Below are 23,339 nucleotides of genomic sequence, written 5' to 3'. Positions count from 1 at the left end.
ATAAAAATATTTTTCTGAATATGTAACCAGACTTTTTCTGATGGACTAGGTGCCAGATTTGACCCCTGATTTTCAGAAATGTGCATTTGTCTATCTTTTCAGACTTAAATATATCTCAGACAAATTTGGGGAAATGCAAACCACAGTTTAAGAGAATAATATGAACAGTCATGCCTACTTGCATAGGGAACCTGCTTAAAAAGTCTAATATCATAGGCTCTTTTCCTGCACTAACCAGTGCAGTTAATACCTCATTTTCACAAACAGCAAACTCATGGGAACATTAAAAAATGATCATGTCCTTTAGATTGTAAGCCCATCGGGCAGGTACTGTGTCTGAATTTTTGTGTGGCACCTCTCACATTGTTAGAGCTCAATAAACGTTCAACAGTAATGGTCTTGTGACTGTCAAAATACAAAAAGCTTCTACAAGGCACTACTCTCTTTTTATACCTATTTTGGTAGGCCTTTTGCTTCAGAATTATTTAATAAGGGGCAGCGGTGATCGAACCCAGGTCTTCTGCAGGCAGATACTTTACCGTCTGAGCCACCAGGGAACCCCAAGGTGATTGCATTTCTAGTTAAAAGGGGTATGTAATTGAGAGAGAGGCCTGAGGCCGGTCTTCTGTAGTTTCTGGCACTGCTCATAGTTCTGACAGGGTATTTAGAGTGGCCTCACCTATACCTGAGTGAGCAACCCAACCACAGCTTCCTCCCAAAGCTTATGGTATCTGGTTTCCAGGATGCTGAAGTTTCAAAAGACCCTCAGTCTCACTTGAGAAGGGTTCCCTTCAAAGTACACAGCTGAGAAGGGGCTGCACTGAGCTTCCTGGTGATGTTCCCCACCAGCACACAAGACTTCCTTAGAAGAGGGTCTGGAGAGCTCAGCCGAGCATCCTGCTAGCATCTGGTGACCCGGTGACCATATTGCTACTGAACTGACTCATGGCCAGGATCATGGGTACAAGTTACAGGTCCCAGAAATTCCTCCAGAATTCAGTGATGTGAGTTTGAGCACCTCATCATTTTTCCTAAACTTCATTCTTATCATTTTTTACCTTAAGAGATTATGATTTTTAAAGAATGAATGGTTGGGATGGAAAATGAGGCAATAAAGGCAAAAAAAAAAGGGGGCTTAATTTTTAATAGCTCTTGTTTTCTTACAGAGACAGCCTGGAAAGAATTTGAATAAAAATCCCAATCTTAGTTCCAGAAAAAAGAACTGAGTTTTGTGTGTCTATGTAAATGTAGGCAAAAACGATTGAGAACATGGGGACAACAGCCAGGCTATTTGGCTGATATGGTAGCTAATCGAGAACCATGTTACTGTTTCTTAGGGTTTTCTGAACACCATAGTCTTGGGGTTAAGAACACTGAATCTGGAAACAGACTGAAAGCTTCAAATCCCAATTCCACGAAACCCAGCAATGTGACCTTGTGTTAGGTATGTAACTGCCTCTGGCTCCTCGCCTGAAAAGCAAGGTAATAATGGAGCCCGCCTCATAGGATTGTTACACAGGTTCAATGGCTTGATCTCTTGTCAGGTGCTTAGGACAGTGCCAAGCACATGGAGTTCTTCCACAGACAGACACAAAACCCAGCTGAAACGCTTGTTCGTGAGCTGGCACCCTACTTGGTTGAAAATCCAGGCGCATTGTTTTTACATTCCCTTGCTGATCTTTCGACAATGCCAAGACTGTGTGTCTCCACCAAAGAATAAGAAGCATATAAAGACAATAAACCCAAACTCTAGTTTTAAAACTAAATGAAGATGTTTAGAGGTGAATCAACATCAGAAGCAAATGATTAAAATGAGATTTGTAATTAGTATGCCAATTACTCATGTTCTTTCTAAACCTTTAGTCTCAGATGTTTCTTAAAGGTTTCCATAAAGGAAAAAACTTGAAGAATTTGCCTCCCAGTAGAGTCGACTCTGGACAACCAAGTTACCCACAGATAAGCCTCCAGACCCTTTTGTGAGACAGTACATGGCACCTGAATAGACAGGGGGACTGAGCGAGTCTGAACCCAGTGGGAAGGGTCATGCATTGCCTCTGTGGCTGCAGCCTGCTTGCTGAATGGCACGGCAGGCTCCCAGCCACACCCACTGTGAATGTCCCACAGCTGCTTCCAGTTTCTCTGATGTTTAGGTAACTATACACAACATACAGAGCTACAGATCATGTATCTTCTGAGAAACACAAGGCATTTCTCAAAACTTTCACTGGGGATCTTCTAACAACAGCATTAATGAATGCAACAAAGAGGCCCACAGCTTTTGATGTGCCAGGCACTGCTCTACACCCTCTGCAGAGATTACTTCATGTAAGTAATCCTTGCAGCAACTCTATGAGGAAGGTACTGATACTTAACAGAAGAGGAAACAGAGGTTAAGTAACCAAGGTCACTGAACTAATCAGTGACAGACCGAGAGCTGAACCAGTCTGCTTCCAGAGCTCACATTCTTAACCATATTAACTACATCTTTTCAGTGATAAATTCTTCCACTGATAGAAATGGCTAATGAGTAGATCTAAGCAGCCTGTAATAAAGTTCATATGTGTTTTCAAAATATCTTAAAGGAAAACCCAAGCGAACTTTTTGGCCAACTCAATACTTTTCAAATTAGACTTGAAACTTTAATTTACATGGAAAGAGACTGGGCTATGAATAAGTCCCCAGTGGGATTCTTTGGTGCCAAATGTGTCCTGATTTTACTGTATTTTACTTCAGCTCTTGATTTATCTGATTTCTGAAGGCAGCAGGCTTGGCAGATTCCTAAATGGTCTGAGACGAGGGCCCTCATTAACTACTAGCCATGTCTTCTGTTGACCTGTACTGACCTAAAAGCTTTTCAAAGATTTTTTTCTTAAGTCGCAGGTTCTTGGGAGTTCACTAGATCTTCCAGTAAAAGCAAATTTTTATAAACTCAGTGGGATCATGAATCCATAAAGCTTCTAAATCAGGAGTGGTAGTTTTTGCAAGCTAGGGGTGCTAGTCAAGCCTATGGAGAGTGCTTCTATGAAGAGTGTGTCACATGTTCTCTCACAATGAGAATTCATTTCATAAACAAGTATTTATTTGCCAAGCAGAAATCACACAATGGTAATTCAGCCTTCTCATTGTCTGCACTGTCTTGTTGCAGTATGATTTCTAGGTCTTCCTGAGGCCAAATGCTCTGAATAGGTAGATGTTACAGCCCAGCTAGGAGCTACGGGTATGTCAGACACATGATTCTCAGGCTATCCCTGTTCTGCTGGTTGGGAGAAACATCCTTCTGACAACTACAGGATCCAGTCCACAGCCTCAGGCTACCTTTACAAATCTGTTGGTGAGGGATGAGCCCAGAGATTTCTGCAAGGCCTGGTGTATGGCTGAAACCACTGCCGCTGCCGTCTGCTCTGCGCTCCACATTGCCTTTCCCAGGACTTCTGCTAGAGTCGTGGGCTTCCCTGGTGGCTCAGTCAGTAAAGAATCTGCCTGCAATGCAGGAGACTTGGGTTTAATCCCTGGGTCAGGAAGATCGCCTGGAGAAGGGAATGGCAACCCACTCCAGTATTCTTGCCTGGGAAATCCATGGACAAAGGAACCTGGTGGGCTACAGTCCATGGGTTGACAAAGAGTCGGACATGACTTGGTGACTAAACCACCACCACCATGTGCTACAGTCCCAGGTGCCTGTCTGCCAGTTCAGCCTATCTAGCAGGTATAGTGTGGGGCTGGTCTTAACTGTTACAGATTGAAGCACCTGTTCACCCCAAGCTCTGTCCATCCCAAGGCTCCTGACAGCTAACGCTATGCATGACTAGGCCTTGGCCGAGGGCTTCCTGCCTAGTTCTCTGGTTGTCTCCTGAGACCTTACCAGGTCCAGGTCTTGACCTCACTCCTACCAGCCTCCTAGCTGGTGACACTCAGTGTTCCTGCATCAGGGCCTGGTGTGGGGCAGACCAGGGGACACAGCATGCAGAGGAAGCCAGCCTGGGCAGGCAAAGCACACGGGCAGTTAGTAGATGCTACACCCTGAACAATCTAATCAAGGGACCAGTAAGAGCTGGGGGAGGCCCTCAGTACCCTCTAACTACTGCACACTCCAGCATTTAAAGGCTTCCTTAGTCTTTTCAAATCTATTCAGCCCACAAAGCCCAGAGCCTTCTACCCCCAGCAGGTCCTCTGCCTCATCCATGCCATGTACAAAGCCCTACTCTATGCTGTAGGACGCTGGAGCTTAATTCACTGTTTGCAAGAGGAGAGAGGGACAGCACAGTGGGGAAGAATATGGGCTCTGGGGCCACATGGGATTCTGAATTCCTCTTCTGCCACTTCATAATGTTGTGACCTTAGGCAAGTAACAACTAGCCTGAGTTCTACTTGCTTAATTTAAGTGAGGCTTTAAAAAAAAAAAAAAAAACTTGCCCAGACGATACTCTGTGTTCAGCACACAGTTCCTTCCTCTGAAGCACATAGGGAGACCACATGTATCAGCTTCCTTTGCAGCTGGGTCCATGCCAGGCCTGACTTTTGAAAACATCCCACATGATCTTTGCACAAGCATAAATAAAACTTGAGTAGTTGCTCCTCCAGCAGAGCACACAACCTGCCTTTGCATCAGTAGGTGAGTAGAACACAGGGTGGCTTGCCTTGCATGAAGCAAGGTAATGAGAGCCCAGACTACAACGGAGCTGTTTTAAAAAAAAAAAAAAAAAAAAAAGTGGCAGATTTGCGGACTTCCGTAGTAGTCAAATGGTTGAGACTCTGTGCTTGCAATGCAGGGGGCACAGGTTTGATCCCTGATTGGGGAACTAAGACCCCACATGCTGCATGGCCAAAAGAAAAAAAGTGGTGGGTTTGAGAATTACTCTGGAGTGGGAACTAACCAGACCTAGTAATGGGCTACAGATAGAGGATGAGGGAGTGGGAAGTGTGAAGAATTACTCCAAGTGTTTAACCTGAGCTGCTAGACACCACGAAGGACTATTTACAGAGGTTAGGGAAGTGGAAGAAAAGTGGGCAGGATCAGGAGTCCTGTCTTAGACATAAATCTGAGATGTCAGACACTTGAGAATTAAATATAGGAATCAAAACAGTCTGAGCTAAAGATAGAAATTTGAAAGCCATCACCTTATAGTGGGTATTAAAAGATATGGAAATAAAGACCCAAAAACCAAGGCCTGAGAAATAGAGTAATTCAGAGGTCTGCAAGGAGGGCAAATACTAGTTCTCTTTCCTTGTGTCCTCCAAGGAAAGGACAGGAACCATGACTGGATACTGCATCAACTGTTTAAGCTCTAATTCTGTAATTAAGAAGCACATCAGATTGGAAAGATTGAGCCCACTGTATTAACCTATAAATGCCATTACCATTTTTAAACTCTGTAAATTTCAGTGTGTCTTTTTGCCAGCAGGATTATTATACCATGGATATCATTAACCGTATATGCTGAGAGCTTCCAGATAAACCTCATTATTAGGCCTGCTTGACAAGAGCAAGACAAAGATAATGATTCTAAAAGATGAGTTCATCTGGGGTTTTTTTTATTTATGCATTCATGCCAAGTTCCTTCAGTAATGTCCAACTCTGCAACCCAATGGACTGTAGCCCTCCAGGCTCCTCTATCCATGGGATTCTCCAGGCAAAGAATACTGGAGTGGTTTACCATGCCCTCCTCCAGGGGATATTCCCAATCCAGAGATCAAACCAGCATCTCCTATACCTCCTGCACTGGCAAGCGGGTTCCTTACCACTGGCGCCACCTGGGAAGCCCGTTTTTTTATTTATAGTAGGAAAAGAAGTAATTTTCTTCCTTGTTTCTAACATCAGTTGGTTTAATAGGTTATCTTATAAAAACTATGCTTTGTATGATGCTTCCATCAATAATTTCACTTCCACTTCCATGAAGTGAGTGTTCACTGAACACCTACTCTAAGCCAGAGGCCTGGCTGAGTAGCAGAAGGGAGGAATGGAATGACAGGCCCTGTTTTCCAGGAGCTGAACTTTGTTAAAAACCAGTTTCCCTGGTCCTGTGTAGGATAAGATAGTGGACTTCCGAAACGTTAAATTCAGACAGACATCTTAAAGATAACAGCTCTCAATTCTCTTTTAGTAACTGTGGTGCTCAGAGACAAACAGCAGTAGAAAATGGCAGTGCTGCTTGCCGGGTACGTGACCTTGAACAAATCATTTAATCCTGCTCGCTCAGTTTCCTCATCTGTATGACTGGATGGCCCACCTACCAGATAGTTAATTTTGAGATTTAAATAATGCAGAAACATATTCTAAAGAACTGTCAAGCAAAGAGGAAGACATATCTAATAACTATTTCCTTCTCTAACACACAGGGCAGAGGTATTTTTTTTAGATGCCCAACAATGACAGCCAGCTCTCCAGTAAACAGCATATTCTCAGTACCTGAGCTAGACCTCCAGCATGTATCAGGGTTATATCGGGCATCCAGAAGCATCCAGGAACCACCAAGCCATAAAGTGCAATCACAAAGTAAGGGACGGAATAGAACAGATAGGCCAGCATCTGCACAGAACAGAGAAATAATGCCATCAGTAAAAGGCAGTTAACCTAGCCTCATGAAAAGAACACACACACACAAAACACTGAGAAAATGTTAACTCCTCTTTCCTACATGGTATCACATTTTCCTATTCTTAAAGAAAATTAGAAACACCTTAGGCTTCACAACCACCTGACCTGGATTTTAGGATAAGCAGCAGGATCCTTTAGGTACGGCTCCTGAAATTGTGTATATAATCGGCAGAGCTCAGCTGGGCAATCCAAGGCAATCTAAGAACAAAAATGAGTTCATTATAAGAGACAATCACATCTGGTCCTTAGGTTTGCTGATAAGGCTAAATGTGCCAAGTTTAGTCACAAGCTGCTTTCTATGTAACAAAAAGCTACTTCAGAAGCTCATCAGTAAAAGGGAGAGAAAATAAATACAGATTAAAGAGATCAAGTAGAGGATAACAGTGGAGAAGGAAATGGAAACTAATTCTCTGTACCTGGGGATCTTTCTCATGTTCAGTTTAAACATCTAGGTTTGGCTAACTAAAACACAGCTTGTTTTAAATGATCAGCTTCCCTTTTCCCAGGAATAACTAGCCAACTAGTCCCTGCAGGAAGAATAGTACATTTCTATACCAGATTCATCTTAACTATGCTGAGTCCCCTCTAACCCACTCCCCTGAGGCACCACTCCTGGTGTCCTTAGCCATAAATATTGTCCCACCTAAGTAACACGTGAACACGTCAGTGGCAGAGCTGGTTAAAATGGATCCCAACCTTAAAGCCCCACCTTCCAAGGGTACACACTTTACCCATGTTTTTCTCATGTGCACAGGGGCATGGAGATGGCTGTGCAAGAAAACAGTTGCAGCTCATTTTTATTGTTGCTGGTTTTCTTCTTTTGACTTGAATTACAGCAACCAACCAGATATGGTTATCAGTGCTCTGGTCTGAGCAAAGCCTCTGCCCTGCTCTCTCCTTCACATCCTTTCCCTAGGCCACTCCTACCAGCTGACTCTATTCCAGGAAGTTTTTGACGATCCACAGAGGGAGACAGCGCTGAGGACTACTCACCCTGACCTACCAGTCTTACACGCCCCTTACAGCCCAAGGAACCCAAAACAATGAATCAGGTGCATCAGTTTACATTTACCATTCTGCCCCCCAACTGCTGTGCAATGCCAGCAGGCTTAGAACAGTAATTGTCATTGCAGCCGAATATAATTAACCATATAATTCTGGCTGCTCAAATTTATTGCTACTGAGGATAAACCATGAAACTGGGATACTCTGAAGGACCCTTGATTAATAAAAATAGAGCAGTCACTTACTGAATACTTTTTAGGTATAAGGCCCTATGCAAGTGTCTGATGTGTCATCATTTAATCTTCAAACAATACTCTAAGGTAGGTACTCTTATTTTATAGAGGAAGAAACTGAGGATCAGAGAGGTTAAGTGATGTTTCCAAGACCACACAGCTAGGAAACAGCCAGGAGTCTGACAGCTTCCTCTGATAGCCTGTCCTCAATCCCATCTCCCTGCTCCTGAGAACACATGGATGCTCTGTGCCAGCTTGATTAGAGTCTTAAGTCACCACCCTTAACAAAGAGATTTCAAACAGAAACATCAAACAAATGAAAAGAATGAGAGGAATGGCTAATTTTTTAGGAGCCTTAAAATAAAGATTAATTGGTGGAGAGCTTGATCTGAGGACCTCAAGAAGATGGCATGAAACAGCCCAGAAGGGACCACCCTTTGGGAGGAGAGGTTTGGGGTGAGGGTAGGAGGGTAGCAGGAAGCAGGTCCAGGCCTCTAGGCTCTAATTTGTTGTTTAGTTGGTCAGTCGCGGCTGACAGTTTTGCAACCCCATGGACTGACTGTAGCCCTCCAGGCTCCTCTGTCCATGGGATTTCCCAGGCAAGAATACTGGACTAGGTTGTCATTCTCTTCTCCACCAGGCTCTAACAGGAAGTATGTTTTGTTAGTGCCATGGAAAATCTGATTTTAAAGTTTTTTTTTATGTTATTGTGGTCCCTTATGCTTACCAAGCCTCTAAACACGCAAAATCCAGTTGCCAGAAGGAGACATAAAACCAACATTAAATCAAAAGGTCTTCTCAGCAGGTCTTTTGCTTGGACCTCTTGAATGACCTAAAATAGAGTTGGTAACTGATGAGGTGCCAAAGAATAATCTGAGATCTACTGAAACAAAGATACCGTGATAAGAGAATTTCCAAGATTCAAAACCACTAACAAGGTAATTTAGGAAAATAATTCCTCTCCCCAAGTCTCAGTTGCTCATCGGTGAAATGAGGAGATTGGGCCTAGTGATCTTGAAGGGCCCTTCTGCTTCTATGAGGCCATATTTTTTTTAATAGCATTTTTATGATCTTAAGTGTAAAATATACTCATCTTTAAAATAAACCAGTAACCCATCATACTACTATAACACTTGTTGTATTTTCCAGTCACAAATACATAGTTATATATAATACTACATATGTAAGTATATATAATTTTGTTTTTTTGCCTTTCACTACCTATAAGTACTTAACCACATTGTTAAAAGTTCCATTGTTGGATATTTAGGCATTTTCACTGTTTATACTTAATGCAATGACAAGCAACTTTGTACATAAATCTTTGACAGAATCTCTGATGATTTTCTTAGGATACAGCCCTCAAAGTAGAATTACTAAGGTTAAAAAGTTTGTTAATGTTGATAACATTGCCAAGTGGCTTTGCAGAGTGACTCTGAATTTGTATTCGTATCAGCAATGTATAACTGCCTATTTCTCCCTGGCCATCACTGTGTTTTAACATTTTTTAAAAAAATTAACAGTCTGTGTGTCTTACAACATGAACAGTACAGATATGCTAGCCTGAAGCCATCAGCGTCAGTGAAGCAAAGAGGAAGGCTATGGTTTGCTGTTGTTTAGTCACTAAGTTGTGTCTGACTCTTTGTGACCCCGTGGACTGTAGCCCACCAGGCTCCTCTGTCCACAGGATTCTCCAGGCAAGAATACTGGAGTGGGTTGCCATTTCCTCCTCCAGGGAATTTTCCTGACCCAAGAATCAAACCTACATCTCCTGCATTGTAGGCAGATTCTTTGCCACTGAACCACTGGGGAAGCCTTTAAGGATATGATTACTGTCTGTTTTTCTAACAACCACCTCATTCCTCAAAAGGGTATAAGGGGGCATCAGTTATCAACGTCCCAAGCTGAGTTTACATAGCATGTGTCCAAACATTCACAAATGAAGTGTTTGTAAATTAAAATGTATTTTAATGAATTCTATTGTAAGTCTTTTTATAAAATGAAGAATCATGTTCTGATTATCTCTAGTAACTCATATTTTCATGTATCAATTTTGCTTAAGGATCTAATACCTATGAAAGGAAGAGGAACTTAGAAAGATGTCACTAGCTTAGAACTGAAGACCTTAACAGAGTACCTGCCGGGCCAGTATTGTTTCACCTTGACCACCTTGGCTGTGACTGGAAGGGAGGTATCTCAGAAGATGTCCTGCAGCCAGTCTCCATGTGCCTGGATCTCCTGGTAATCAGACCCTCTGACTGTGTGCTACCTGGAACAGCAGTCTCTCTCCAGCCTCCCTCTGGGGCAGTAGTGTATAGATAGCTCTGAAAGAGGTGCCCAGGTACTCAAACTCCAGGCCATTAGCAGCCCCCAGATAAACTTCACACGCTGGGCAATAATGCGAAATCTAATGGGAAGAGCCAGTGTAACCTGTGGCACCGGAAGTTCCAAAAAGCATGGCCCAGCCAATCAAAGCAGATCTAATCTCACAGAATCAGACCATTCTGGCCGCCATAATAAGGTGTGAACCACTGCTGCAGAATCAACATAGTCATGCTAACCGACTGCCCCAAAGGCTACAGTCCCTGGAGGCCTGGTCTAGTCCAATAGCTGGTGGATACAAGTGACCTCTGAGTTTGAGAACAGGTTTACATTTAAATTAATAAAATCACCTTTGAGGGATAATTATAATTTTCTGATGGCTGGTTATAGATTCTGAAACCAGCCCAGACAGGAAGACAAGTATATGGTATGCTTAAGAAAAAGGCAGGGCAAATACGTGTTCCATACTTCCCTATTTAAAAGAAAGAAAAAGAAAAAGTTAAAAGTTTACCAAAAGTATATCCACATACATGCAACATGTAGGATCCCTTCCCATCTCAAGTCATCTGAAACCCTGATATGGACCAGACAGTATTTTAAATGAGACCAGAAGCATAGGTTAATTTAAAACTATTAGGTATTTGTTAACAGGTATGCCTTATTTACAGTACTTTAAAAGTAGACAATATAATATCCTGATTTCTGGCACACATAAATAACTTTTATATATCAGCTTTCAAGAATCTTAATTTTCAAGTATATTTATTATGTGCCCACTGTGTGTCAAGTTAAATATAATACAAAGAGATGTAAGAAATATTTTCATACTGAATGTAGTGACAAACCCAATATTTACCCCACTAGATCTTTCTAGAAGTCATGAATCACTGATATTAGTCTAGTTGTTCAGTGTACACTTTTGAAAATTGCTCAACAGCATTTCTTAAAAGGAAAGTTGGAAGGGAAAAGAAGTAACTGCAAAACAGCTCTTTGGTAAACTTGGAATTTCTTGGTTCTATCACAACCAAAATAGCTTCCCTATTTAAAAATTATTCCCATTGTTTCAGAAAAGAAAAGTGAATTTTAAGATAAAGTTTCTTACCTACAATGTTTCCTGGCACAAAAACAACAATGCTCATAATAATAGATCCAACCCAATATAGGCCAATGGTTCTATAACTTTCCCTGTAATGAAAAAAATCCTGACTTAGCACACTTATTTTAGAATACTATTAGTATAAGATGCTCCACAATTGATCTCTGTTGTAACTAGTAAAGTACGTGAATCGAAAAAGTACTGAATCAAGAGTAATAAACCCAGTACAAGGAACCCTGGTGATTGAACAAATTGCATTTCCTTATGTGATGAGCTTTAGAATCCTCTTTATGTCCTTTTGCATAGGAAATTATGATTACTACACCAGTCTTCTATTCAACCACACTATGGTCATCACTTTCAAAGGAGGCCTGCATTTCACTAATTATTTGTGAAACTCACAGCATGAAAGGGAAAAGAAGGTTCAAAGAAGAAAATTTGATCCATTTTAAAAATCATTTTAAGTATGAGTAGTAGGATGCTAATAAATGGACTTTCCCAGGTATCACAGAATTTCAAAGTCCCAAAGATAAATACAATAAGTGATGCATAACCCATGTTCGGAAGGAGCTGCTAGACACATACCTCTAATCTTAACAGGTGATGTTGGCAAAAAGTTTCTGCAACTGATAAGTGACAACCCAAGATGGTTAGATCGCATCACAGACTCAATAGACATGAGTCTAAGCAAACTCCGGGAGATGGTGAAGGCCCAAGGAAGCCTGGTGTGCTGCAGTCTGTGGCGTCACAGAGTCAGACACGACTTGGTGACCGAATAACAAGTGACAGCCCACCTCCATAAGGGACTCAGAGAAATTTAAAAAGGGATTCTCTATTGGGAAAGAGAAGTGAAGAATACTGTGTGCTTTCTGCCCTGCCCTACCCGCCAAGCCCAATGTTTCAGATCCCAGGAGGCCCATTCACGATGACTGGGACTGTCAGCAGGGGGCAAATCAGAATCTTCTTCCCCAACAGGACCACAGAAATGCTGGCCCACTCCTGGCAGGAGGCAGAGCCTGAGCATTCTCGGAAACACCTGCTGTGTTCCCTGGAGCTTGGGAACATTCATGAAGAGATGGGCGAGAGCCTAGAAAAGTCCAGAAATTAGCTGGGACTATCTCGGGAGTGGACAGCTGGGGGCTGGAGAGAGGCATAGGACAGTCGGTCAAGCTGAATTTCAACCTTGTGAGAAGCAAGAATGGGAGACTAACCTGGAGCCAAAGGCAGGCCTGGGAAGGTAGGTGGACTTGAGACAGCTTTAAAGGACTCCACCTCAAGGGTATACCTTCTGGGTTATAGGGGTTCCAGCAGAAAGAAGCTGTGGGTATACCCCATGGGCAGAAGAGTCGCACAATTTCAGTCCACAAGAGCATTGCTCATGTCAGGGATCAGGGTAGTGCAGAGGCACCTATGGTGCATGTGTCTGTGTTAAGTCACTTCAGTCATGTCCGACTCTTTGCAACCCTATCGACTGTACTCCGCCAGGCTTCTCTGTCCATGAGATTTCCCAGGCCAGAATACTAGAGTGGGTTGCCATGCCCTCCTCTAGGGGATCTTCCCAACCCAGGGATCGAACCCATGTCTCTTATGTCTCCTGCATTGGCAGGTGGGTTCTTTACCACTAGTGCCACCTGGGAAGCCTGGTTTCTATGGCAAGGGTCTCCAAAGACCCCACACATCCGCCCCACAAGGCAGAGCCAGCATACCACCTGGCTCCCGATACCCAGAAAAGAGCACTGGTCATGTAAGACTGTGCTCCTCTTCCTTAATTCCACGTACACACACATGCTCCCAGAGGAGTGAGCTGAGAAGTAATAAAAGGACTGAGCATGTACCCCAGCCTCAGTGCAGACCACTCAGTCTCAGGGCTAAACCTGAGCTGGAGGGAAAGAGAGAGCTCTGAACTGAAAGGAGTCTGAAGTTTTGAATTACAATGGGCTTTTATTCCTGGAAATGAAAACATTAAGGGGTCTGCCAGAACTGTCCATCATGGCAAAAAATGTGTGTTAGTCACTCAGTCATATCTGACTCCTTGCAACCCCACGGACTGTAGCCTACCAGGCTCCTCTGTCCATGGAATTTCCCAGGCAAGAATACTGGAGTGGGAAGCCATTCCCTCCAGGGGATATTCCTGACCCAGGGATCGAACCTGGGTCTCCTGCATTGCAGGTAAATCCTTTACCATTTGAGTGACCAGGGAAGCCAGAGGGGCAGTCCAAAGGCATATGTTCAAAAGGGAGTAAGTGATGCAAAGAAAAATAGCCATGTCTCACTTGGTTCCACAGAGCCTGTACTCATGTCCGTGTGCCCCTCTCTATGTATCTATCTGCCTCTGTACATCCCTGTTCCTTACACACTCGCCTATCAGTTGCTAAGGTGACCCAGGCACACCCACCAGGTTAGCCGACTTACTCCCAGGCTATGGCTGCCACCATCACCAGATACATCAGATAATGAGCAGAGCCGTCCCAGTAGCAGATCATATGTCCATAGGCCGTGTTCAGATACGGTTCACCCTGAGGAAAGCATAAGAGGTCCACTGTAAATAAAACTCAAACATTTCAAAGCAAAATACCAGACCAGTATTGCATGTAAAATAAAACAGCAGAACTAACATGCTCGTCTGCTGAACTGAAACTATTCGGAATTCGAGACAATTACAAAATTGGTAGCAACATGAAAATATACATGTTTTATATACATATATATGTATATAAATATACAGGATAAGGAAGCCTGGCAGGCTGTAGTCCAGACAAAGAGTCAGACAGGACTTAGTGACTGAACAACAACAATGAAAATATACAAGTACCCTGGAGCCGCGGAAACTAGGGTCTGCCGCAGCAGGTGGAATGAGTCTGTGCCTGTCTCATGCTAGGTCTACACAGGTGGGTTGTTGTTCAGTCACTAAGTCGAGTCTGACTCTTTGTGACCCCATGGACTGTAGCCTACCAGGCTCCTTTGTCCATGGGGTTCTCCAGGCAAGGATATTGGAGTGGGTAGCCATCCCCCTCTCTAGGAGATGTTCCCGACCCAGCGATTGAACCCACATCTGCACTGACAGATGGATTCTCTGTTGCCATCTGGGAAGCCCACACAGGTGTGTACAGTGATGCAAAACAAATGGTATCACAAGCAATCCTGCCTTTGTGGCGAACTCACTGAGGCCAAGTCCAGTCTGTGACTAAAGGTGTTTATCTCTGGCCAGGCAGGGTGGCCAGGGGAGACCCTGCTGACCAGAGTCACTTGGCTGACCTTCAAAATTCATGATGACCCAGCGGCATGCTGGGCTGCGTGTAAGGAAGGCAGGGCTTTCCCCCGCCGCTATCCCCTATGCAGGCATGGACGGGCTTCACACCCTGTCCCTCATTCAACCTTCCGAGCAGCACCATGGGATAGATACAAGTGACCCCATTTTACAGATGAGCAAACAGAGGTTCCAAGAGGATAGTTGACCTGCCTAAAGTCACATGGCTAATTCCTAGCAGAAACTGTACTACAAGAAGAGCTGTGGGCTTCCCAGGTGCCTCATTGGTAAAGAATCCACCTTCCAATGCAGGAGATACAGGTTAGATCCCTGGGTCAGGAAGATTCCCTGAGAAGGGAATGGAAATCCACTTTAGTAGTCTTGCCTAGAGAATTTCATGGACAGAGGAACCTGGTGGGCTATAGTCCATGGGAGTCACAAAAGAGTTGGATATGACTGGGCAACTAAACAACAAAAAGAAGAAAAAATAATACTTCCAAGAAATTTTTAGTTTTATAAACACAGATTATACGATGAGCCATTAATACACTTCCTTGTCCAGGTGCTTTACGTTTGCAGGCCACTACTCGAAAGTCACTGTCGAACCTGCCTGGGTGTAGTGTCATTCTGGCTCCTCCCCACTCCCTGTCTTCCCTTCTCCCACATCTGTGCTCTCCTGCCTTGTTTCAGATGTCTTCCTAAGATGCCTTAAGACCTTGCCCCAAGAAGGAAGAGTGCAGATCAACCAGCCCGTCAATCAGCCAACCAAGCAGGCGGTTTTCTGAGCTTCCCTGGGGCAAGGACTGCCTGTCGTCTTGCCTCACACAAATCATGTGATCATCACAGGGCAGGGGGTGGGGCGGGGGGAGGGAGGAAACAACATACAAGTCAGACTTTAATACTCACGCCCAGCCCACATCTTTTCTGACATGCTTTGATTGAACAATACCATCCAAGGTCATGTTGTTCTGGAGGGGATTTTTTGGCCATCCCACATGGCAAGTGGGATCTTAGTTCCCCTACCAGGGATGGAACCTGGGCCCCTGGCAGTGAAAGCATGGAGTTTTAGTCACATGACCGCCAGGGAAGTCCATCCAAGTTCATGGTTTTCACCATGCATGCCTACACATCTGGTTCTCTGAGCCATGCTGGCCTCACCTGGTGGCTTGCTGAGCATCTTCCAGTGGATGAGTCCAGAGACCCTTCAAGCCCACCTCACCTCCTTTAACTCATCACCTTCTCCCTTCAACCAAGCCCCACTTGGCCTATGTTCATGGAGATGCCACTCAGCTCGCCCAGGTCAGAACCACAGGGTCGTTGTTCACTCCTCCTTCTCTTACGCAGTCTGCTGGCAGGTCCCATTGATCTGTCTCTATGATGTCAACCCCAGGCAATACTCCTTCTCATCACAGCCTCATTTGAGCCCTTGGCACCCCTCACTGGACCTTTCCTACATGGTCGTCCCACCTCTTTCCTCTCCTTCCGATTCACCACACCCCTGCCCTAGCTCTGGACATGTCATTCTTTGGCTCAGAAACCTCCCAAAGCTGGTGGCAACTGCAAGACCAAGCCCTACCTCCTCTTCTCTGGCAGCCAGGTCCCCCAGCCTGCCCCTGCACCCCTCCCACAGTTGCTCCTCAGCCCCCCTCCTCATCCCCCTTTTACCACCCTCACTAGCTCAAACTCCAGGCCCTCTTGGCAGCTACCTCCTTCCTAAACCCTCCTTGCTGTGGGCTCTGTGGCCCTGAACTTCCTGGGTATTTCTGCCTCTTTTTAAAATATATGTATTCTTTTTTGTTGTTGTTGTTGGCTGCACTGGGTCTTTGTTGCTGCAGATGGGGTTTCTCTAGTTGCAGAGAATGGGGGCTACTCTCGAGTTGCGGTGCACAGGCTTCTCTTTGTGGTGGCTTCTCTTGCTGTGGAGCACAGGTTCTAGGGCGTGCAGGCTCAGTAGTGTGAGCACAAGGACGCAGTAGTTATACCCCGCAGGTTCTAGAGCACGGGCTCAGTAGTGGCGCACGGGCTTAGTTGCCCCACAACATGTGGAATCTTCCCAGACCAGGGATCAAACCTGCATCCCCTGCATTGGTAGTCAGATTCTCGACCATTGGACTACCTGGGAAGCCCTCCTTCTGTGTTTGTGCCTGCCCCCTCCCAGGCCACTTCAGAGGCTCCTGATCTGGCCAAAGTCTCCAAAGTTCCACCCTCGGCCCTCCTCTCTACCTTCTCTCTTCTCAGACCTTCAGGTGCCAACTCTCCTGAGATGGTCCCTTTATCTCTTCCCCGAGCTCAACACCTGCAAAGCCTTGCCTGCTGGGCCACCTGCCAGGATGTCCCTTACCCATCTGAAACTCCTCACATCCCCAGATGAAGTCAGCATCATCCCTGCCTGGCAGTGGGGAGCCCCGTGCTATTTCTCATCTCGAAGCCTCTGCCCACACTGTCTCTTCTCCTTGGAGTCCCTCCACCCTCAAGTCTATCTGGAAAATGTGTGTCATCCACTGCCATTGCCATTTTTTAAAAAGACTAGGGCAGGGCTTCCCTGGTGGCTCAGTAGTAAAAGAAAAATAAGCCACCTGCCAATGCAGGAGACTCGGGTCCTATCCCTGGTCCGGGAAGATCCCACGTGCCCGTGCACAACTACTGAGCCTGCTCTAGAGTCTGGGAGCTGCTGCAACTGAAGGCCTAGAGCCCACGCCCCACGACGAGAGAAGACCCTGCAGTGAGACGCACAGGCGCTGCCACGGCTAGAGAGACGCCCAGGAGCTGCCACGGCTAGAGAGTAGCCCCAGCTCTCTGCAACTGGAGAGAGCCTGTGCAGCAAAGAAGACCCAGCACAACCAAAATTAAATTAAAAAAATTTTTTTAAGCTAGGGAAGCGTCACGGAGGGCCCCCTTAAGTGCTCCCAGAGTCACGATGGCATCTTAGCCCTTACTTTCCCCATTGCCCCCAGCTCATCCCTGAGACCTACTCATTCCAGCCGCTCAAATTCTCTGAAGGTCATCCCTCCTCTCTACCATTCATGTTTGGCCTCCATGTGGGTCACCTTCATGCCCTCACTGGCCCTGCAGGACACCTCCTGGCTGGTGTCCTAGCTCACAGCACTGACTCTTCCCTTCAAGCCCATCCTTCTCTGAGCTGACTGCATTGTCCCCTTACTTAACATCTTCCCTCACACGAGGGACAAAACCCAAACTCCCTTGGCTTGCACTCAACGCTCCCCATTACCTGAAACATGAATGGTGACTACACTGCTCCTTATTTCCTATGTGACCTGGAGTATGTTATTTAACCTCTCTGAGGCTAGATTCATCACACCATCAAATAAGGAAAGAGGACCAGCTCTGCCAAGTGCCAGGTAGATTGATAATGCTGTGATGAGGAGCAGAGCGCGTATTCATCATCACAATCAAATGGCTTTATTAACTGACTCCGTGCTTGGCAGTTTACACATTTAAGACGGACTGACTTGGACTTTCTTAAGGAGTAACGCATTGATAACGAGATACGCAGATACTGAATTCATTTAAAGACCTCTGCTGCTGCTGCTGCTAAGTCACTTCAGTCGTGTCCAACTCTTTGCAACCTCATCGACTGCAGCCCACCAGGCTCCTCTGTCCATGGGATTCTCCAGGTAAGAATACTGGAGTGGGTTGCCGTTTACTCTGCCAGGGGATCTTCCCCACTCAGGCAGTGAGCCCTCGTCTTTTTCATCTTCTGCATTGGCAGCTGGGTTCTTTACCACTAGCACCACCTGAGAAGGCTTAAAGTACCCCACGTATTGTAAACACAAGTAGAGGAGGAAGGTGGTGAGTCAGGTGTGAAGACAGAATTGTAAGACCCAACACTGAGGAGAGCTGCCTCCCACCATCTAATCCTAACTTTCCGCTTCACTTTCCACATAACTGAGTGTCCTGTGTCCACGGCAGTCAATGAAATACCACGTGCCATGCCTTCTTACATGACACGAAAGGATTTCCAGCTAGAGCAATACTGCTGGAGTCGCCGACCCTTCGGTTTGCATGGTGGCGCGTGGTGCATGGTGCGCGTGGTGGCTGAGCGCCCCCGTACCTCTCTCAGGTAGTGCGTCATGAACCCGTCGATGATCCCATCTTGTTCCAGTCCTATGATGAGGTTTACGACGCTGGTAAATCCGAACACCGCGTACACTAGAGCAGAGAAAGCAACAGTTCAGAAAGCCGCAGCTTAGGGGGCAAAGCCTAGAGCTTGGAGCCCACCAGTAACGATTTCTTTTTTACTTTTAATTTTATTTATTTGGCTGTGCTAGGTCTTAGCTGAGGCATGTGGGATTCTAGTTCCCCAGCCAGGGATTGAACCCCAGGACCCCTGAAGTGGGAGCTCGGAGTGTTAGGCACTGGACCACTGGGGAAGTCCCCAGTAATGATTTCTTGTCATGTTTTCCAGAAGACTCTACAGATGCCATCAACACAGACTCACAGAATGTACCTCCTGTGCACACAGCTGGAGCCACCCGCCAGTGTCATGAACCTGCAAGAGGACACCCGCTGGGAGAAGTGCATGACAAGGTCTCAGGGGATTCTACCAGGCTTCCCGACTCCCCTCCTCCACTTCCTACACGTTGCTGCCAAGGCCACATCTGCATTCCAGCTGGGCAGCAGGAACAAAACCATTCCCCTGTGGCCCAGGGAGCACAGAGGTGACCATTGACCCAAAGGGATCATCCACATCAATGGTTACCAGGTGGCCCGACTCACAGTGTATCCAACGTGCTTGCCTTACCCCACACTGGAGGTCCTACAGACAAACAGTGGCTGATGTGAAAGTAACGGTTGTTTTAGGAAGGAAGGCTAGTGATTTTTAGAAAACTGGATATGAGGTGGAACCACTGAATATTAAAGAGGGAAAGCCACAGCATCTTAGAGAATCTCACTAGGGCTGTGAGAAGCTCCTCAGTGGGCTGAAAACTACCAACAACAACTACCAGCTGAAAACTACCAGCTAAGGAACAATACTTTTTAAACAGTGAGTGATCAAATTTAGCATGTGGCGGTTTGTCATTAAAGCTTTCTGTTCAAATCATAACAAGTCGCATCAAACTGTGTGATGGGCATGGATGGTAAAAAAAAAATCTGGTGGTGGGACTTCCCTGGTGGTCCAGTGATTAAGATTCTGTGCTCCCAATGCAGGGGCCATCGGTTCCTTCTCTGGTCAGGGAACTAAGATCCCGCACACTGCATGGCACACCCCAAAAGAAAGAAAATTTTTAAAAAATTTAATGGTGAATATAAAAACAGCTGTGAAACAAGAAAATACCCAGGAAGGCGGGCAAGGTTAACTCACAGAGCAGGGAAGCCAGCCTTGCCCCACGTCTGCAACCAGAAGTGCAGTGTCTACACTTTCCCCAGAAAGAGCGGGAGGCCCACACGTGCCCTGCCTCCCCATGCCTCTGTGCAGCCCTTTGGTCCAGATCTCACTGACAGTGATGAGCCATTAGGTGATCAGCCATTGCGTGTCTCCCGGAAGAGGAAGCCTTCAGCAACTGATCATTCAGCTGTTCTACCGACAATCGCTGATGCCAACAGCAGGGTCAGGCTCTGGGTCACCGATGACAAGGACAGTCCCTGCCCTCCAGTCGGGGCTGCACTGACTGACATGAGGACAGAGGGCTGAGGGAGAGGAGGGTACTCAGCCCTGAGGAGCCTGGAGAAACACGAGTGCAGCTGAGCAAGGGCTCCACGGAGCACAGAGGAAGGGGAAGGAAGCCGGCAGCAGAAGGCCAGTCTGCAAACATGGGCAGAGGCCAGACCAGTGGCAGGGGGACTGGAGGCAGAAAGAGGACATGGATTCAGACAGGCCCAGCTCATCGGCTGACTGGCTGTCAGGGCTTAGGTAAGTTTCATTCCTCTAAGCTTCAGAGTTTTTTATATGCAAACGGAGAAATCTGGGGCATCAGTGCTGTCTCACTGGCTATAACCTTGACCCTATTTCTCAGCACCTCTGAGCCAGATTCTTTGTGTGTGCAGGGAGGATATTGTTGTGAAAGAAAGAAAGTAAAAGTATTAGTTGCTCAGTGTCTGACTCTGTGATCTCATGGACTGTATCTGCCAGGCTCCTCTGTCCATGGAATTCTCCAGGCCAGCATACTGGAGTAGGTAGCCATTCCTTTCTCCAGGGGATCTTCCTGATCCAGGGATCAAACCCAGGTCTCCTGCATTGCAGGCAGATTCTTTACCATATGAGCCACTAGGAAAGCCCTGTTTGTTGTGAGGATTAACTAAAATGATAATGCTAATGTGCTCAGAGTCATACTAGGCACACCACAGGTGCTCAATCAGTGGTGTTTTCATTTATTTAAGATACATGTGTATTTGCCAGGCAGTGGTTCAAGTACTTTACAAACAGTATCTTATTTAATGTTTGTACCAACCCTCCATGGCAAGTACTATTATTTTCCTCATTGTACAAATGAGCATACTGAGGCACCAGGAACCGCTAAGCTCAAAGCCAAATGGAAGGGGCTGCACATAGCTGGCTGAAGGCCGAAAGCCAGGAAGGAGCTGGTAGAAGAGCCGCGGTCAGAGGTCAGAGCATGGCTCAGGGCAGAGACAAGGAACAGAGGGGTGTCCTGCCTGGGTCCCAGCTGGGACAGCGTGGGGTCCACTCCTAGCAAGAGTCCTTCCCTTAGAGGGAAGCAGGGCTGCGTCTTATGGAAATACTCTTGCACTTCGCATCACCTTACCAGTTGGCTCAGAGTATTCACAGCCACAATGAAAAACAGACAGAGGCTCACATGTTGTGCTCTGAGGTGGACACAAAGGGCCCCCTCCCATGGAGACATACCATAGAACAGTGGGTCCCGAGGGGGTTTTCTTTTGACCAGGACACGAGCCAGCAGGGCCACCAGGAGCAGGACGACGGCAGCAGCCCCTACAATCGTCCAGGAACTGCAATGACCAGAACAGGGAGGTGGTCACTTATCAATATAAACACACGGGTGCATGGAATTTCCTGGCTATTGAATGCATTCTCTCCCAGCGCAGCCTCTGCCTGCAGCCCAGGCACTGTGGCATTCATGAAGTTTGTCCACAGAGCTTGGGCCCCTCTGGGCCACCCCGTGACTTTCAGGGACCAGGACCAGAGCCACCAGGTCCTCACTCTCTGTTCATCCCGCCCGCCTGGGCGAATGACGCGCCCTCTACCACTGTCCGTCTGCCATTGTCCACCTGCTCCTCCAAGCCCTGTGCTGGATGTCCAGCAGGCCTAAGCACTGAATCTGCCTCCTTCCACAGGGCTGGCTGGAAAGCCTCACACTGAGCTCCAGGCAACAGGCAGGAGTCAAACAACTACATCACCTTCTAAGGAAGAAGGGCCCCCGGCTGTGTGTACAGTCAAAGGGGCCAGAGGACCAGGCCAGCCCAGGGAGAGGAGAGCTGGGGCTGGGCCCAAGGCCCGAATGAAGCCAGCGCCCCCACACCCAGGAAGCCAAGGTGAGCTAGGCTGGGCGTAGCCCTGGACGTCCTCCTGGGAAAAGGCATGGCCCAAGGGGACAGGGAACAAATAAAGCCGCTCCTCGGCAGGACAGAGCAAGGGCACAAGGCTTGCTGCAGTGAGCAGTCGAGGGACTGGGAGGCTGGTACCTACTCTGCCCCTGCCTGTGGGCCTTAGGAAAGTCATGTCATTGTATCATCTATTTTTTAGTTAATTAAGACATATTGAGGGACTTCCCTGCTGGTTCAGTGGTTGGGACTTTGCTTTCCAATGCAAAGGGTGTGGGTTCAATCCCTGATTGGGGAGCTAAGATTTCACATGCCTAGAGGCCAAACAATCAAAACATAAAACAGAAGCTATACTGTAACAAATTCAATAAAGTCTTTAAAAATGGTCCACATCAAAAAATCTTTAAAAGAAAACATATTAAGGAAAAATGCATTACACACCCCTATAGGCCAGTCACTGTGGATGAAATAGACCCCTGTCTACATAGGAAGACCTATCTCAGTGGGCTAAGCTCTCTCACCCAGAGGTCCCCTCCAGTCCTAGGAGGTATTCTCTCTCTCAGGGCATCCAGTTCTAGACGAAGCACCGCCCAGCCCATTCCCAGGGCCTGCTTACACTAGGGCCTCCTCGGTAATCCTCGAGAGCTGCTCTAGAACCACCCCTTAGCCAAGACCCTTCCACACCATGACAGAGGATGTCTGGATAACCTTTGCTGTATGTCCCTGGGACTTCTGGAAAGTACCCTTCACAGCCCACCAACACCTACTAATAGCTGAGGGAAAAACTCATGCTGAAGTTCACTCCACACTTTACAGTTGGAATGGGTGCAGGCAGCAGTCAGAAATCTGTTCCTAATGTCAGAGAGGGACTGATCCGTCTATGTGCAGGTAGACGAACCCCAAGGATAGTGGCCCCAGGTCCAGGAAAACTGTATCCTGTGCACCTGGCCCCAGGCCCCACTTAAGAGTCGAGGAGTGGTTTCTGGGAATCAGCAGCACCCAGGCTTTCAAATGCCACTGCAGACCTACAGACTTAGAATACTTCAGGTGTGGGGTATGGGAATAGGTTAATTTTTTCAAGATGCCTGGGTGAGTATGCACAGAAAGTCTGCCTGGGGACCTCTTTTAAGATTTTCAGGAACTGATGGATGAGTGAGGGAGGGAAGGAAAGGGAGAGAAAGAAAGGAAGGAGAAATGCATGGATGATGGATGAATGGATGTTTGGATGGATAGATGGATGGATGACATGATGGATAGTGGATGAATGGACAGATGGATAGATGGATGATGAATGATGGATGGAAGAATGGATGTCTGGATGGATAGATGGATGGATGACAGATGACTGGTGGTGGATGAATG

At 46.4% G+C, this 23,339-nt stretch overlaps 1 protein-coding gene and 1 long non-coding RNA gene across 8 annotated transcripts in view; one reads left to right on the top strand and one right to left on the bottom strand.

Moving 5' to 3' along the window:
• Positions 1-23,339, bottom strand: part of TM6SF1 (transmembrane 6 superfamily member 1) — a 32,771-nt gene that overhangs the window by 2,665 nt on the left and 6,767 nt on the right. For 4 of the 6 annotated variants that reach the window (XM_040257453.1, XM_040257449.1, XM_040257448.1 and 1 more), the window contains exons 2-9: positions 21,322-21,425; positions 18,571-18,668; positions 13,664-13,767; positions 11,258-11,340; positions 10,506-10,627; positions 8,561-8,665; positions 6,701-6,793; positions 6,407-6,526 (exon numbers count right to left, since the gene is read on the bottom strand). In XM_040257453.1, the coding sequence (XP_040113387.1) occupies positions 6,407-6,526; positions 6,701-6,793; positions 8,561-8,665; positions 10,506-10,627; positions 11,258-11,340; positions 13,664-13,767; positions 18,571-18,591 (648 nt within the window). In that variant the 5' untranslated portion in view covers positions 18,592-18,668; positions 21,322-21,425. Of the gene's footprint in view, positions 1-6,406; positions 6,527-6,700; positions 6,794-8,560; positions 8,666-10,505; positions 10,628-11,257; positions 11,341-13,663; positions 13,768-15,164; positions 15,313-18,570; positions 18,669-21,321; positions 21,426-23,339 lie in introns of those variants that run through there. The other 2 variants (XM_040257454.1, XM_040257452.1) reach the window with 2 other exon arrangements.
• Positions 8,661-19,661, top strand: LOC120875568. Of its 2 annotated transcripts, none has more exons than XR_005723991.1 (3): positions 8,661-10,074; positions 12,227-12,488; positions 18,925-19,661. It is a non-coding gene; the product is annotated as an uncharacterized LOC120875568 (long non-coding RNA). The 2 variants fall into 2 exon arrangements; XR_005723990.1 differs by lacking the exon at positions 18,925-19,661 and adding an exon at positions 17,984-18,101.

The sequence above is a fragment of the Oryx dammah genome, unplaced genomic scaffold, assembly GCF_014754425.2.
Source record: "Oryx dammah isolate SB20612 unplaced genomic scaffold, SCBI_Odam_1.1 HiC_scaffold_16, whole genome shotgun sequence".
Lineage (NCBI taxonomy): Eukaryota > Metazoa > Chordata > Mammalia > Artiodactyla > Bovidae > Oryx > Oryx dammah.
The sequence above is the reverse complement of the archived record's forward strand: the minus strand, read 5'-3'. Positions and strand labels throughout refer to the sequence as shown.